General features: G+C 37.7%; 3 protein-coding genes and 1 non-coding gene across 6 annotated transcripts; 1 reads left to right on the top strand and 3 right to left on the bottom strand.

Annotated features, from left to right (window-relative positions):
* The first annotated feature begins 907 nt into the window (after positions 1 to 907).
* On the top strand, positions 908 to 4,478 carry LOC18042227. The gene is made up of 5 exons (XM_006433907.2): positions 908 to 1,079; positions 1,382 to 1,818; positions 1,951 to 3,292; positions 3,389 to 3,535; positions 3,670 to 4,478. Exons 2-5 carry the CDS (start codon positions 1,765 to 1,767, stop codon positions 4,206 to 4,208), a joined length of 2,082 nt encoding a protein of 693 aa, XP_006433970.1. The 5' UTR covers positions 908 to 1,079; positions 1,382 to 1,764; the 3' UTR covers positions 4,209 to 4,478.
* Positions 4,479 to 5,870: 1,392 nt separating this feature from the next.
* Positions 5,871 to 8,399, bottom strand: LOC18042226 (protein WHAT'S THIS FACTOR 1 homolog). Of its 2 annotated transcripts, none has more exons than XM_006433905.2 (2): positions 6,805 to 8,399; positions 5,871 to 6,310 (listed from the first exon to the last, which is right to left on the bottom strand). In XM_006433905.2, the coding sequence occupies exon 1, from the start codon at positions 8,090 to 8,092 to the stop codon at positions 6,911 to 6,913; it is 1,182 nt and encodes a 393-aa protein (XP_006433968.1). In that variant the 5' UTR covers positions 8,093 to 8,399; the 3' UTR covers positions 5,871 to 6,310; positions 6,805 to 6,910. The 2 variants fall into 2 exon arrangements, with proteins under 2 accessions (XP_006433968.1, XP_024038731.1); XM_024182963.1 differs by having other exon boundaries at positions 6,810 to 8,399.
* TRNAY-GUA lies at positions 8,348 to 8,441 on the bottom strand. The gene is made up of 2 exons: positions 8,405 to 8,441; positions 8,348 to 8,383 (listed from the first exon to the last, which is right to left on the bottom strand). It is a non-coding gene; the product is annotated as a tRNA-Tyr (tRNA).
* A 728-nt stretch (positions 8,442 to 9,169) lies between these two features.
* LOC18041773 (probable pectin methyltransferase QUA2) lies at positions 9,170 to 14,811 on the bottom strand. Of its 2 annotated transcripts, XM_024182962.1 has the most exons (10): positions 14,444 to 14,809; positions 13,811 to 13,959; positions 13,241 to 13,720; positions 13,026 to 13,158; positions 12,349 to 12,589; positions 11,286 to 11,511; positions 10,923 to 11,098; positions 10,384 to 10,687; positions 9,869 to 10,007; positions 9,170 to 9,685 (listed from the first exon to the last, which is right to left on the bottom strand). In XM_024182962.1, exons 2-10 carry the CDS (start codon positions 13,954 to 13,956, stop codon positions 9,527 to 9,529), a joined length of 2,004 nt encoding a protein of 667 aa, XP_024038730.1. In that variant the 5' UTR covers positions 13,957 to 13,959; positions 14,444 to 14,809; the 3' UTR covers positions 9,170 to 9,526. The 2 variants fall into 2 exon arrangements, with proteins under 2 accessions (XP_024038730.1, XP_006433967.1); XM_006433904.2 differs by having other exon boundaries at positions 13,241 to 13,959; positions 14,444 to 14,811.

Here is a 14,811-nt window from a genome sequence, read left to right as displayed (position 1 = left end):
TAATCCCGTGGCTAGATTCCTCTATGCGCCGCCCGCGACAACGGCCCAAAATTAACCGATAAAATCAAATTGTTGATATGGAGATGGTAATATGTGATAGGACACGATCATCGTTGCTGTGTTGGAGATCATAATTCATACGTGGCAACTGATGGCACGACCGCACAGGGAACCGCAACCGTCACCAGTAACAGTCCAAAGACATACATCATCATTCACCATGCAGGCAGGTACAATTCAAATTTCGTACTAAAATAGAACATTTCGTACGACCTGACCCAGCCTCTTCTCGAGCGACGTGAATTTTTTTTTATTTCATTTTAATGCCCTTTAATCAATAATAATAATAATAGTGATGGTACAGCCACAAACTCTTATATAAATTTATTTTGTACATACTGATATAGTATCAATTTATTGATTGAATAAAAATAAATCATGTGGACTAAGAGATATTTAATTTAACTAATTTTATTATGCCACATCAATTTATACAAAATAAATTTATACAAGAGTTTGTGACTATATCATTACTCTAATAATAAATATAGGGTAATTTTTTTTTATGTTTTTTGTGCTACGTTCTTAATTAATTAGTATAGAGAAAAATAAAATTATACACACTGTCTGCCCCGAAAACTAAAGAGGTCAACAACAATAACGGTCACGCTGGCTTATGTGGTTGCCAATTTCATTTTTTTAAGCGGCAGATATTTGATTAAATTCCAGTAATATATTTCATGTTAGTAATAATAATGTCTAATTTTTAAAGCTTAGTTTGTCGTTGGCCTGCCATGCGCATGGTGGCAAAATAGAATTAATTAATTGTAAAAGGTAACCCAACCCACGACAATCATGGTGCCGTGTTTCAAGCGCGTATGTCGTTTAAAAGAATATAATTCTGAAATAAGTCGCACCTATTTCTCAAAAAACACATTCCGTCCCATCAATCCCAACTCTTCACCCAACTACTCACGGCCTCAGTTCCTTCTCTTCGTCATCTAATATCTTCAGGTTTGAGCTCAAGAATTCTAAATCCTCACCCTTTAACACAACCTGGCGAAGCTCGGCCTTAATAGGTACGGCTCTTCTCTACAGGAACTGTTATATTTTATGTTTTCTTGTAATGGAGTTTGTTAAATCTTGAATTTAAAGAAAAAAAAGAAAAAAAATGGACTTATTGTTTGCTCTGACTCGGACTTGATAAATTAGTAATCTGGGAGTGTGGGGTTGCTTGGTTTGGTGTGTTTTTGAAAAATATCTAAAGCGGATGGTGTGGTTCACATGTTTTGATCAGACAACGCTTAACAAATAATCAGAGTGGCTTTTGGAATTTTCTTACCTTGGGTTTGGATTGTGTGTTGTGTGAATGAATAAGCAGGTTTGGCCTTGGACAATTTAGATTCCGTAAAGCTTCTGGAGAGAAGCTGAAGCAATTTCAACTCTGGCCGACACTCTGGTGATACCCTCGCTTGCCGGAGGAGGATTTGGTTCTCTGTTTTCCAGACCTCAGTCGTCATTTCATTATGGCTCACGCCCTTTGGTTTGGCGCCTTCCCATTGATTATGGCTAATGTTGCCTCAAATTATTTTCAAATGTGATCCTGCTGTTTAATGAATACATTGCTGTTAGAACCAAAAGCAGAAACCATCGGAGATGTGACCACCAGTAGCATAAATTTGTAAACTGAAGAGGTAGAAGAAGTAGAAATTTGCTTTATTTTGGGGCTCTTTTTTCGAAGTTTGAGTTTGCTGATCTTAAGATATGGCAAAATTCAGTTGCTTCTTTTTAGGTGGAGGGAGGAAGAAGAAAGATAAGGTAAGAATCGATCTTGATATTCGCATATACTGTTGCACAAAACGGAGTCACAAACTTCTATAATCTCTCAGACACCAGCACAAACATCATTTTGCCTTTTTGTAGTTTTTCACCTTGAATTTTTGCTTGTAGGGAGTCGAGGGATCTTCAACATCTGTTGAATACACAAAAAAGATTAGAGCCCTGCAAATAAAGCTTGAACACCCAGTGAAACCTTTTGAGAATGATGAGTCAAAATCAACATCTTTTAGCATCTCGGTACCTTATGACATCCAGAACAATTCCCCCTGCAATGTAAAGGTGATGAGTCATGAGAGTCCTGTAATTCCTATTGGGGTTGAACCAGCTGAGATAGCATACGAAGGGGAGGATGAGCATGAAGATACCACATCAATCAAGAGGGACTTCTCTGACTTGGATCTTCAGGCCCATGATGCGAATGTTGGTAAAGAGGAGTTTGATCTTAGAAACACAAAATCAGATTATTTTACTACAGCTAGTCCAGAGGTGAATGCACAATCAGTGAACGGTGCTGAGAAAGATGAGAAGAAGGGCATTGATATGATCCAAAGTGGACATCTTAGTGATCCGGGGGTTGGGAGGACTGAGTTCTGGGGTTCACCAAAGCTTAAACGTTCTTGTTCTAACCTGGAATCGAGGGTAGTGCTGAATAAATTAACGGATCGATTGCCTCCTTCAAAATCTCAGTCTTTTGAAGCATTGCAGGAACTCTCTGAGAAGGTAAGAGAGAATTATCATTCTGGCAGTCCTATGTCTGTGACTAGCCATTTCAGTGCTGATAGAGTAATGCTAAAGAAGCATTCCTCGAGCCAAATTCTTCCTTCAAGGAGTAGAAGGTTGTGGTGGAAATTGTTTCTTTGGAGCCACAGGAATCTGCACAAACCATGGATTTTAAAGCCACAACCACATCGTGCTGTTGTCTTGAACCAGCAAGGTGGGTACACTTCAGATACCCTTGAGCCAAATCAAGCAACGAAATTAAGCAAGACAGAATCACCTGGATCATGCACTGGAGAATCCTTGAACAAAGGTTGTAATGGTAGTTACAACGAGGACAGGCAGAGCTGGGATGGTTTTCAGAATGAAGTTTCTGCTGTATGGCCTCAGAGACAATGGGTTGCATTTCCAGCAGAATCATCCTCCTTCAAAAGAGTAGATGAATGGGTGAAAGATCTTGGGATGGAAACTCCATTTGAAGATGATGAGGTTGCTGAAGGTGTCATTTTCCCACCATCACCTGAAACTGGTAAATCACCGGCAAGAAGCACTGCCCATTTGACCCGTCGTTCAGAAATCAATCTATCAGAGGAAATTTTACACGCCAATAGTGTCATTCGGTCTCTAAATTCTTCCTCAGCTGTGGCTCACATTGCGGGTATAGGCTTGAAAGCCATTCCCACAATCTCGCATTTCTCCAGTCTCCGGTCTGTCAACTTGTCGAACAACTTTATAGGTATGTTTTTGGCCCCAAAAAATGGGGAAAACAACTCCTGTTTCTAGAAATAAATATTTTTTATAATGCTAACTGATCTTCTTTATCTATTTGCAGTCCACATACCCACAGGATCACTGCCGAAGGGCCTTCACACACTCAATTTGTCAAGAAACAAGATCAACACTATTGAAGGACTACGAGAACTGACCCGATTGCGAGTCCTTGATCTTAGTTATAACCGTATTTTTCGCATTGGGCATGGTAATATCCTTAGTAAACCTGTTTTCTGGCTTTCGTTTAAGCTTTTTGAATTTCTTATTATAATTCCCAACTGCAAGAGACTCTCCTGCAACTTGTATAATTCTAAATCACATTCTGCATTCTGATGTCGTCAGGCTTGTCAAACTGTACACTAATTAAGGAACTTTATCTTGCTGGGAACAAGATTAGTGACATTGAGGGACTGCATAGGCTTTTGAAGTTGACTGTCCTAGACATGAGCTTCAACAAGATAACTACTACAAAAGCTCTTGGTCAGCTAGTGGCTAATTACCAGTCATTGCTAGCTCTGAACCTGTTGGGTAATCCCATTCAGAGCAACATCAGTGACGACCAGCTGCGCAAGGCAGTCTGTAGTCTCCTTCCTAAACTTGTGTATCTAAACAAGCAGCCCATCAAACCACAAAGAGCACGAGAGTTGCTCACAGATAGCATTGCCAAAGCTGTACTTGGAAACAGTAGTCAGAGCTCTCAAAGAAAAGCAGTAAAGAGAACAGGCCGAAGTGGATCACTACCCTCCAGCAATCAAAGGAGCAGTACGAGCATTGGGCAGAGAAGCAGGAGCAAGTCCAAGACCCGAAATCATAGCCATTTGGCCTCGAAGACGGTAGTCTCAAAGATGGTATCATCTGCACAAGCTTCTTCATCTCGGTAGTGTGTCACCTTGCATGTTTCTTTTACGGCTTGATGTTTTGCATCCTTGAGTAAACTGCCTAAAAGCTCAAGTTTTCTTCTTATTCACCTCGAGACTAAGGAAAATATCTTATTCTTTTTCCCTTTCGTTTAATGGTTGGATTGGTTTGGTTAATCAATTTGCGTTCGTTATGGTATGATTTAATGTGGGGATAGTGTTTTAAGGCTTCATTGTAATGATTCATTGGGCAAGCCAATAGTTAAGAACATCCAATGGCCTTATCACTTTGAACAGAGCATTCGCCAATCAGCTTTTAAGTAATAACTTAATATTATAATCAATGACCAAAAAAATGTGCTCAAATCCATTCATTATGATTTTAAAAAATATATATATACTACAAGATGTGCTTAAATCCCCTCATTATGATTTAAAAAAATAAACTACCACAAGCAGGGTTTATCACTAGCTTTTGAATCAAGCTATTAATTATGACTAAATCTTAGGGTCTATTTGAAATTAAAGTGTTGTAGTTTTTAAATTATAATTATTATATAAAAAAATTACAATTATGAAACAAAAGTTAATAGTATATCTTAAAAAAATTTTAAATAATAATTTTAATAAAATTATTAAAGATATAATAATTTTCTCATTATATAAGTGAAACATCATATCAATATATTCTAACAAATATTTTAGTATTATAATTTTTAAAACTATAATTGTCTAACCTCAATTCCAAATACATATTTAATCTAATAGGATCTCCGTTACAGCTCTTGTCCTACCAAAGACTGAATATCGGTCGGGCGTTTATTTGGAAGACATGGCGTTATATTTGGAATACGTGTATGCCTTGAGCCCTTAACCTTCCTCTTGTGAACAAATGGACCACTCTCGTCACACGTCTGCTCTGCTCTTGTAAACAAGACAACTCATATCTCATACGTGTTCTCCCAATTAACCCTGGCATGCTTCTTTTGCGTCTCCAGACAGAGGCTAATGGTTTTCGAGGCACGCAACTAATAATCTTTCTGAGCAACTTATAGGCTATTTCTAATTTCCCCTTTTTCTGGGAAAGATTACAATCATACATCTGACAGCCTATCAACTCGAAGACGTATACTTTTGACAACGACAACATTATCAAAATCATCAGCAGCAGTTATCGGTGGATTAATGCAATGGGACCTCGCTTGTCTTCCATCGAGAATGCACCTGGTCCTGTGACCATAGAGGCCACGAGATTTTGAATTTTTTGGTTCATTTGTAGATCTGTAAAATTGGTTCCTCAATTTGATACAGTAGAGCTGTAGATACTAACGGAGACCATTTTGGATTGGATTCAACATACAGACGTACAATTGTTACTGGAAGTGAAATCTCAAATGTGTCCCCAATTTCTTTTGAAAAATACACACACACACACACACACATATATATATAGCTACAGCATTAATCTGTTATCCCAAGAGAAAAAGAGGCTGCGAAAGAGACAAAAGACAAAGTAGAAAAGACTGTATGTATATAGATACATACAGCAAAGCTTAATGAAGACGAACTAAAATGATATAATATTTAAAACTAAAGAAAAAAGAATGAAATTGAAGAGTTAAAAAGAAGAAAGAACTAATTAACTGCAAAACAGATCTTTTTAACTAAAGAATCAAATTCGTCCATTGCTGTAACTACAATTTCACACATACCATGTATACAGTCAGACGTTAAATTATGTTCCCAGTGTTAAGGACCATTTGCCAAAGAAACCCTCATACATCTATCGTATGGATTTCGTAATCCATGTCCCCACGTCCCTACCACTCTTCACTCCGGACTAGGGTAGGGAAAGCTCAAAGCCGGCAAGCCTAACGTAGGCAGGCAAGAGGGTGGTTCAATCAAAGGCAGTGAAAGGGATTCACCTTTCAGTTTATCCTAAAGTCATGATAGTTTGACTTTGGGAAAAACAAGAGGAATTCAGCAAATTAATGATCCGAAAGCAAAATGAGACATACAAATGCAGTGAAATTAACCATAAAATGTTTAGTCAACACTTAAATAACTTCCCCCCTCCACTGGTCATACTGTGCTCAGCAAGGTTCTCAGTGACCTATGCAACCACACTGCACAAAAAAAGGGGAAATAAATAAGGATGATCACACACAGAGAGAGGAAATTACTTCTAATATGAAGTAAAATTGGTTTCAATATAATGGCATTTACAGAATCAAGAAAATAGTAAACAGAAAAACTCCTGGATTGCTCTAATCAAATTTTTACTTTCTTAGTAGTGGTAAGTGCTTTGACATCACAGGCAAAACAATAATCTTGCAGCAACTATCTAATGTCAGCATAGAAGACATCAGGACTGCCAACATATTGGGTACATCCAGTAAAAATGAATTCGCCTTAGGTCAAAAGGAAAAACAATTGGTAAAATAATTAACAAGCCATTTTCACATATGCTATTGGTAATGTAATCTATTTTACAACAGATTAATGTCAGTTTATCTAGTATATTTTAAGCAAGGCCAATATAGATTAATATCATTTATAGCGTTACAAAGTTCTATTTTCTAAATCATACACTAAGATGTAATTTATCAGTCAGAAATACCTTACATATGTGCAACACAACGCTGATCTTGATTCATCTAAATCTCCTTCTCCCTCAAGCAAAACTCCGGAGTGCTACTCCACTCCCAAAACTGCCAATCTCCATATCATTCCTCCCCAACACCAGAAACCACTTCCCCTTCCTGCATTTGGGCAAACTTACGCAACTTCTCATTGAAAACAACCTGTGGATCCTTCTGAATTAAAATCCCATTCTCACCATAAGCATCCTTCAAAAACACTGCCCAATTCATCTCCGTTCCAGCTAAATGAAAAGTCCGTGGCTGCTTCTTAAGCATCTCATACGTCCGCCTAGTCAAGCTAAACTCCTCTTTAAACTCCACTATATTATGTATACTCGCTCTCTTCTCTAGAGTCAAACTCAAAAACTCATGTACAACACCTACCCTATACTTCTCTGCCTCCAAACTCCACATATCAAACTTCCACCCATCGCTATATGGAGAAACCAACGGTAATGTGTTCAACAAATTAAGCTTTCTCGTGTCGCTCTCATCCAATCCCAAATCTTTCCCATACTTCACCGGGAACTTAAATGCTTTCTTGACCTTATCCTCATTAACAATAAACTCTCTCTCTAACTCACTTACAGCTAAAGTGGGATCCCAATTAACCAATTCAAGAATCCTCTTGCCATCATTTTCAACCACAATCCGAAAATATTCAGGGAATTTTGCAACTCGGTCCCTGAAATCTTCAGGAATTCCAAACAGTAACCTGTTATGATAAATTTTGCTCAAAGGAATCCTCTTTTCTTTTGAAATCATCAACAATTTTCTTACCTTATTAACCCTATCGGTTTCCATCGACTCCATGATCGACCTCTCTTCCTCCAGCAATCGCTCCACGAAATCAGTGAAGCCAAGCCACATTTTGTTGTCCACGTGGCGGTAGACATCGAAGATTAAAGGATGGCGTTGAATTGACTTGACGACTTTGCGGCCGCGAGGAAACCCGAGCTCGCGGTAGAGTTTGCCGGCGTCATCGAGGCGGAGGACGCGTTCGGGCTGTTTGGAGAGGAATTCTTTTGTTTTCGTGAGGAATCGGAAGACGGAGTCGCGATTGAGGATCGATTCGAAGTGAGGGATTCGAGCCGAGTCGGGTTGTACTGGCCGGGTTCGGGGAGAATCGGGCTTTTTGTGTTTTTTTCGAAGCCTTTTGGGGATTTTAGTGACGAGAAATGAGGTGGAGAATGGAGAGGTTTTGAGAAAATTAGGGTTCGGAAGGGTAGGTGTCAGGATTTTAGTTAAGAAGAGGCGCCAAGCCATGAATATCGAATTGGGAATTGATCAATTGAAGCTAATCACTTCATTACACTGCGCAATGCAGATTCACCATTTTCCTGTTTTATTCCAATGCTGAAGGATATTTATAGTGTACATGGTTAATTATCAACGGTGATCGGGCGTTCGGCGCCAAAAACGATTAATGGCGCAATTGTCGTCGGATTAGGACTTTTAATTGGAGATGATCGTCGCTGGATACAAAGGCTTTGAACAGCTGATTAAAAAGATTTAAAAAAATCCGACCTGCCGGATTCGAACCAGCGACCTAAGGATAACTTTCAGGATTTTAAGCTACTACAGTCCTCCGCTCTGCCAACTGAGCTAAGGTCGGATGCTGATGGTCATGTTCCGTGTTTATAAATTTATCTACAGAAAATGCTCGGCGTAATAAACACAATAAAGTTCTGAGGTTTTGATTCAGAAATTTCATTTTTTTTTTAATGTAATCATTAGCTGTCTAATTATTTTCTACCAAACAGAAGTGGATGCTTGCCAAACACTTTGTTTACTTTCAAAGCAAAACTGAAACATAATTGCCCCCTATATGCTCTTAGGCTGCGTTTGGGGCAGCTGCCCACCCTATATTATAGGGGATATTCCCCTTAAATTCAAAACGGATGCTTAGCTTCTTACTGCAATCAGTGACTATGAACAGTAAGTGTTGGATTGTTGCAAGCATAAATGGGTGTTTTATAAATATTTTAAGTTGAAGCACCGTCCGTTAGAAGAAGCACACAATTCATTTGATCATTAAGTTTTTTTCACTTGCTATGATCATGAAATCAACATGAGATTACCTTATCATGTTCTCCAGGAAAGTGAAAAAAAGCTACCAAACTACTCTAAAAAAGGAGAAGGTACGACATCCATGTTGTTGTAAATAAAACAGGAGTTGTGTAGAATGGCATGGGTACCCAAATACCCCATTCACTTTTTGATTCTCTATTGCAAAGAACCTGATTAAATTCTTGCATAAACACATCAAACTCTACAGAATAAATGCTCAGCAAATGCAAGAAAATGACATGAGAAAATGAAGAAAAGAATTTCATTCACCGGTTTCTTTTATATACTACAGTAAATAACCTTTATTTGTAATTATCTTCACAATCTTAATCATGTAGTTGTACAGTTATATAATGGGACAACAGGAAGAAAAATCTTTAAATCTAATCCTATACTTTTCATTTCAATAGCGCCTTAATTTTTGAGTAATTACATGGCCCCATTTACGCCTTGCGGCTCCATGGGAGCTGTGGTTGGTTCCACCAAGATTTGTTTGTTTGGCTTTCCTCTGTTTCTTCTTTCTGTTCAAAATTTTGTTCTCCCCTCCTGAAGGTGGAGCTTTATGGTGATTTAATAACATCCTTAAAATGAATATAAATAACTTATCAGGCTTTCTTCGAGAACTCTGAATTAGCTTGCTTGTCTCTTGAAAAAAGGTTTCTGACAGATAAGAAGTCTCTCATCACTGTTACTCTCAATTTCTATGACTCGCGCGTCCCACTTCAGCCTAGTAGTTAGAGCTCTTGCTGATTCAATAAGACGAGCTGTGTCACGGATGATAACCCAACCCTGTTGCAAAAATCATTGTCAATGAATCAAAAAAGCACAAAAAGATTTCAATCACACAAAACAACCGTACTAAGTGTACTTTGCAACAATTCACAGGCATTAACAATTTATTTTGAGGACAGAGGTGAACAGGCACAGCAAGCATATATGACATGTAGAAATAGGACAATTGGATTTGGATACCTCTGGACGAAGTATACGATCGATCTCTGTGAAGATGTCAAGGGTAGAGCACCGATGCCGATGACCTGATTCAAGTGATAGAAGTCCCTCCGCATGCACCAGATCATAAGTTCTAGGGTATGTTGGGAATGCTTCACACCTGCAGGAAGTGAACACCATAAATTATTGTGCATCCAAAGTTCAAATATTTCTCCAATTAGAAAAATACTATATTTCATGTTTAATATCCCTCCAAATGGAATGCAAACAAGTAGCCTAGATCAATCTCCATTCTCCAACACTGATTTATCAACAAAGTGGGCATGAATCATATCTTTGTTTACAATAGAAACCCCAATGACAGAAAAACAGGGCACGAGACAGTATGAATTTCAGATTTCAGCTTAAGCAAGAAACCATAACAGAAATAGACTGTCATGAATTTCAGATTCCAGCTAATGCAGGGAAATCATAACAGGAATGTGATATATCAAAGAAAATTAAAAAAAAATGGAGCAGAAGAAAAACAAACTTACCAGTCATGCAATACACCAACAAATCCCCTGTCAAGAATCATTGGAAGGTAGTTGGTTCCAATAGTTGGGACCACATTCATGACCCACACAGACTTCCCTTTTTCCAACAGTGCAGAATTAAAGCCACCAAAATGAGCATTCATGTCGAGCACATTTCTAACCATGTTATAAGGCGGTGAAGGATCCTCATCTCCAGGCCTCTTTGGATGATCTGAAAAGATTAGAGGTGACAGAAGAGACCAAAAGTTACCAACTGCCGTTTTCCAATTTTCTGTATCCTCAGCAAACTCTTCTGGATGTACACCTGTTAAAATATTTAAATGGATATATAAAATCAAACAAGGGAGAGAATATAATGGGAAAGAGCATAAAAGAAACAATCATTTGTTATCAATTTAAAAGCAGGTTGATTTTGACAGCACTTTCTGGGTTGATTGATTTCCGTGATTTGGGGTATGGCGAAAATATGTACTCCCAAAAAAAAAAGCTTTTTTTTTTCCCTTTTTTTTAACCATCTCACAGAAGAGCACCATAATTACCGTATACTGCAAGTTCATTCTTGTTTAAGTTAGCCCTAGACGGCCAATTTCTCCTTTCTTCAATAGGAATCCATCGGCGATTACGTGTTCCTCCTATACATGGTTGGAGAGGTCGATAATATGGAGACTCAACATCATTGCCTTTACTGCAGATAGAAGGGCCAGAACCAGGCTTCCTAAACATACAACCAGTTGGTACCAAAATTAGGACCAGTAATATTCTCAAGTAATGAAAGATCCACATGTGTACAACATTTATTATTGATTCAGCATAATTAAACACTTTTGAAAGATTATGCAGCATGGAAAAAAGTAAATAAAAAATAAAAAATACACAGAATTAATATATGGTTGTTCCCTCACCTAGAACTATAACAACTAGCTTTACTCGTCTTTTTCCACACAACAGTTTCATCCTGTTGTGATACTAACTCCCAACAGAGATTTTCCACAAAGTCACGAACAAAGTTCCACCTTTTCTGATTCTCCTTGTTACGAAGGAAAGCCTGGGGATTGGTGAGTGGCGAAGTCCAAACAAAGTATCCACCAGGCTTCAAAACTCTGTCAACTTCAAGTAAGAGAATTCCATCTGTCCCACATTGCATAAAGATAAATTCAGTTCAAAGATCTACACAAAGACACTATGTGAACCAAAAACCCGAAATGAAGCTTTTCGAAGGTAGACCATTTACAGAATCCAACATCGAACTTCTAAATAATAAATTAATTTATAATAAAGCTTAATTTAGAATACATTTTAAGGACAACAATATCCTCTCTGTAATAAGGATAACCTCACTTTTGACCATGTACATCCAAACAACTAAGTTTTATGATCCACACTACAGATATTTTTCTAAATATCATCTTGAAGGCATTTGCATCAGTTGCCATCAGAACTAAGCCATCAAAAAGGAGAATGAATATCAGCAATAAAACAAGGTGGTAAGTAAACATATTTATTGACTGTCACTTAATAAAACGCAGCCCAAAACAAAGTTCACATATGACTTCTGTAAATTCCTTGATACTGAACTGATTGCAATTGCTTTCAGCCAGCTGAGTGAAGGACAGCAAAACCTTGTTATAAATCTCCACTCAGAAAATCCATAAGAAGAAAATAAATTACATTACAATGCAAGTATAATTTCATAAGGTACCTTCAGGATATACAAATGGAAGATTAAATTTTTAAAAATAAAATAAAAAGATAACCCTTGGATTAGTAGTTAAGTGCAGAAGTGATATGGTCGGTAGGTCACACATATCATCATTTAAATGTATATTTGCTGTGGTGATCAATATAAAGTAGATTTACCACTCGCAAATAAAATAACAAACAACACAATGGATGGGAAATTACATATTTAATTACTACACCCCAGATTATATCAAGTATCACTTCCCAAAAACTTTTGACATTTACCTTTTTGGTCCCAGTCAACGCCACAGCGTGCACAATGCAACATATCAAAAGAAAGTGATGGATATGGCAACTGTTTGGACGCAAAAGATCCAATCATCGCAGGAAGCCCTCTTTCAAGAGTTAGTTGAACTTGACTACCTGAGGCCTCATAATTTGCAATGCACATTGTTAAGAGCTCTTTGGAAAAGAGATGTGCTCCAAAGCTACCGTATCCACATCCTATATCCAAGATGGTTCTTACCTACAAAAATTTTTAACACTTAATAATTGTCTTGGCGAATAGAAAATATGATGATGTCCAAATATCATGATTGATTGGCAAAAATTTTCTTCAGGGAATTCCGAGTAACATAGACATTATCTATCTACAACATGATCTGGACATCAAAGCAACTCAGTAAATCATTTAATGCAGTCAAACAGATTATGTTGTGTTATGAAGTTTTGTTGGTAATAGCTACAACAGATTCTGGCTGAAGGAACAATTGGATATTCGATTTGCAAGACAGCCAGAATTGGTAAAACTCCTTTTTGAGCTTAAAAGTAAGTTAAGTAACAATGCTACGACCTAAGGCATATAAATATAATGGGCAGGAATGAGCCTAGAAATATGAAATGAATTCGAATTGAAAAGACTATATCTTCTGTGGTTCCAACATTGCATAATCAGCACTTACCCCAGCCAGTATGAAATTAGATTCGTTTCTCAGCCCAATCATTTCCGCTATTTGATGTGAGTAGTCTTCAACCCCATCAAAAATTAGCGAGGCTGAACGAAACGAAATCTGTTCTTCCTCCAGCATCATCATCCTGCAACCACATGAAATTAATAAATGGACTGAAATGTACAGTTCAAAAAGAGAGCTTGATAAGAAAAGAAAGCATTGCTAACCTCTTGGTCAAGCTGCCAGAGGAAAGTACCTCCTGTGCAGTAATTTTAACATTAGAAACCCAGATAACATCTCTTCCAGTGGGCCACCTAAGTGGAATTCTGTATTTTACTGGTGGAAGAACTAAACAATGTTGCTTCAGCTCTTGTCCACAATGTCTATCAACCTCATCGCCATTGGAATAACCCAAAGCAAGATTCCGAGATTCGTTGAAGCAAGGAACATAGTTTTCAAAGTCCTCAGAACAAAACTCCAAATCTTTCGACCTTGAAGAACCCAGAGAAATCTCCCCAATATCCCATAAATCGGATACAAGTTGCTCTTGAAGTCTCCTATAGCCATGATATATGTGACCTCTAGATGAGGTTGAAATTGAAATTGTCCACCAAAATGATCCAGTAAGGGCAAGAAAAACAATCGCAATTAAACTGAACTTCAAAAATAGCATTGTAAAGTTTTGCCGGCTTCTCGGAGTGCCAGAGCTGAAAATATCAGAAGTAAAACCATTTTCACTAATACCATACTTGGAAGGAGAAGTATTATTATCATGGGAAAGAAACCGAAAAGGAAACCTCAGAGCTAAATAGCTTTGATCAGTGGAGTGATCTTTTTCCAAATCTTCCTTCTCATTCCTTTCTTTCATTTCCAAATCCCATGGATCATGACCGTTCCCTGAGATCCGCATACCAGATACACCCCTTAGGAGAGGCCTTGACATTTTCTACAATCCGAAACCCCCAGAAGATTAATTTTATAAGAAGTGAACAAATCAAATCACTGATCCAACTTCACTTTAAACACTGAAAGAGCTAAACCCAGATACACTTTCAATCAAACGAATATATGTAATCCCAAAATAGTTGGAACTTTTAATCACAGCATAAGATCAGTAGGTAGTTTACGATATGAGATCCATTAACATATCAGAGCAGTAAGAAAATATAAGAGTAAGCACATAAAACAAACACAGTGCTGAAGCTTAGTCAAATACAAAAAATCAGTTTCAGTAAGTTACAAGTCCATTTTCCCAGTTAAATTCACTTCAAATCAGTACCCACCACTAAAATCTAAACCTAGCCCATAAGAAATAAACACCCATTTCAGATCAGTACACAGTCAACTTTAAGGACTGAAAAAAGCATAACAATGAAACATAACGTATCATTTGAGAAAGTAGAAGTATCAATTATAGAAGTGAACACTACCTCAAGTGGCAACACAAGTGAGGATTAATAAGTATAGCGAGAAACACAAGCCCACAGAATCAGCAGAATTTCATGAGCAGTTTAAACCCAAGCCAGAATATGGACTTTTTGTTGTTGTTGTTTCTTGACGCCGTCGTCGAAAGAAATTTTCGGCGACCTGAAGTTATCTTTTCTGATAAGCTCCGATTATTAGCTCCAAACTCAATTTGATAGTCGAGCTCGGCCACACCGAGCGGGTGAAAATAAGAGCTTTTGTATCGATCCAATCACGACACAGCTCGTGAATATATAGTGTGTGCTATGTGCTTTTATACAAAAGCTTTCATTTTCGCACCGCATACAGTTTCCATATATATAAAATTTATTTT

This window comes from Citrus clementina, unplaced genomic scaffold (genome assembly GCF_000493195.1).
Source record: "Citrus clementina cultivar Clemenules unplaced genomic scaffold, Citrus_clementina_v1.0 scaffold_5, whole genome shotgun sequence".
In the NCBI taxonomy this organism is placed as follows: Eukaryota; Viridiplantae; Streptophyta; class Magnoliopsida; order Sapindales; family Rutaceae; genus Citrus; species Citrus x clementina.
This window is presented reverse-complemented; position numbering and strand designations above follow the sequence as displayed.

Coding starts and splice junctions, on each gene's coding strand:
- LOC18042227 (XM_006433907.2), top strand. CDS start 1,765: ATGGCAAAATTCAGTTGCTTCTTTTTAGGTGGAGGGAGGAAGAAGAAA. Junction 3,293..3,388: donor CTTGTCGAACAACTTTATAG/GTATGTTTTTGG, acceptor ATCTATTTGCAG/TCCACATACCCACAGGATCA. Junction 3,536..3,669: donor TATTTTTCGCATTGGGCATG/GTAATATCCTTA, acceptor TGATGTCGTCAG/GCTTGTCAAACTGTACACTA.
- LOC18042226 (XM_006433905.2), bottom strand. CDS start 8,092: ATGGCTTGGCGCCTCTTCTTAACTAAAATCCTGACACCTACCCTTCCG.
- LOC18041773 (XM_006433904.2), bottom strand. CDS start 13,956: ATGTCAAGGCCTCTCCTAAGGGGTGTATCTGGTATGCGGATCTCAGGG. Junction 10,688..10,922: donor GAATGAACTTGCAGTATACG/GTAATTATGGTG, acceptor ATATTTTAACAG/GTGTACATCCAGAAGAGTTT. Junction 9,686..9,868: donor ATCGTATACTTCGTCCAGAG/GTATCCAAATCC, acceptor TTTTTGCAACAG/GGTTGGGTTATCATCCGTGA.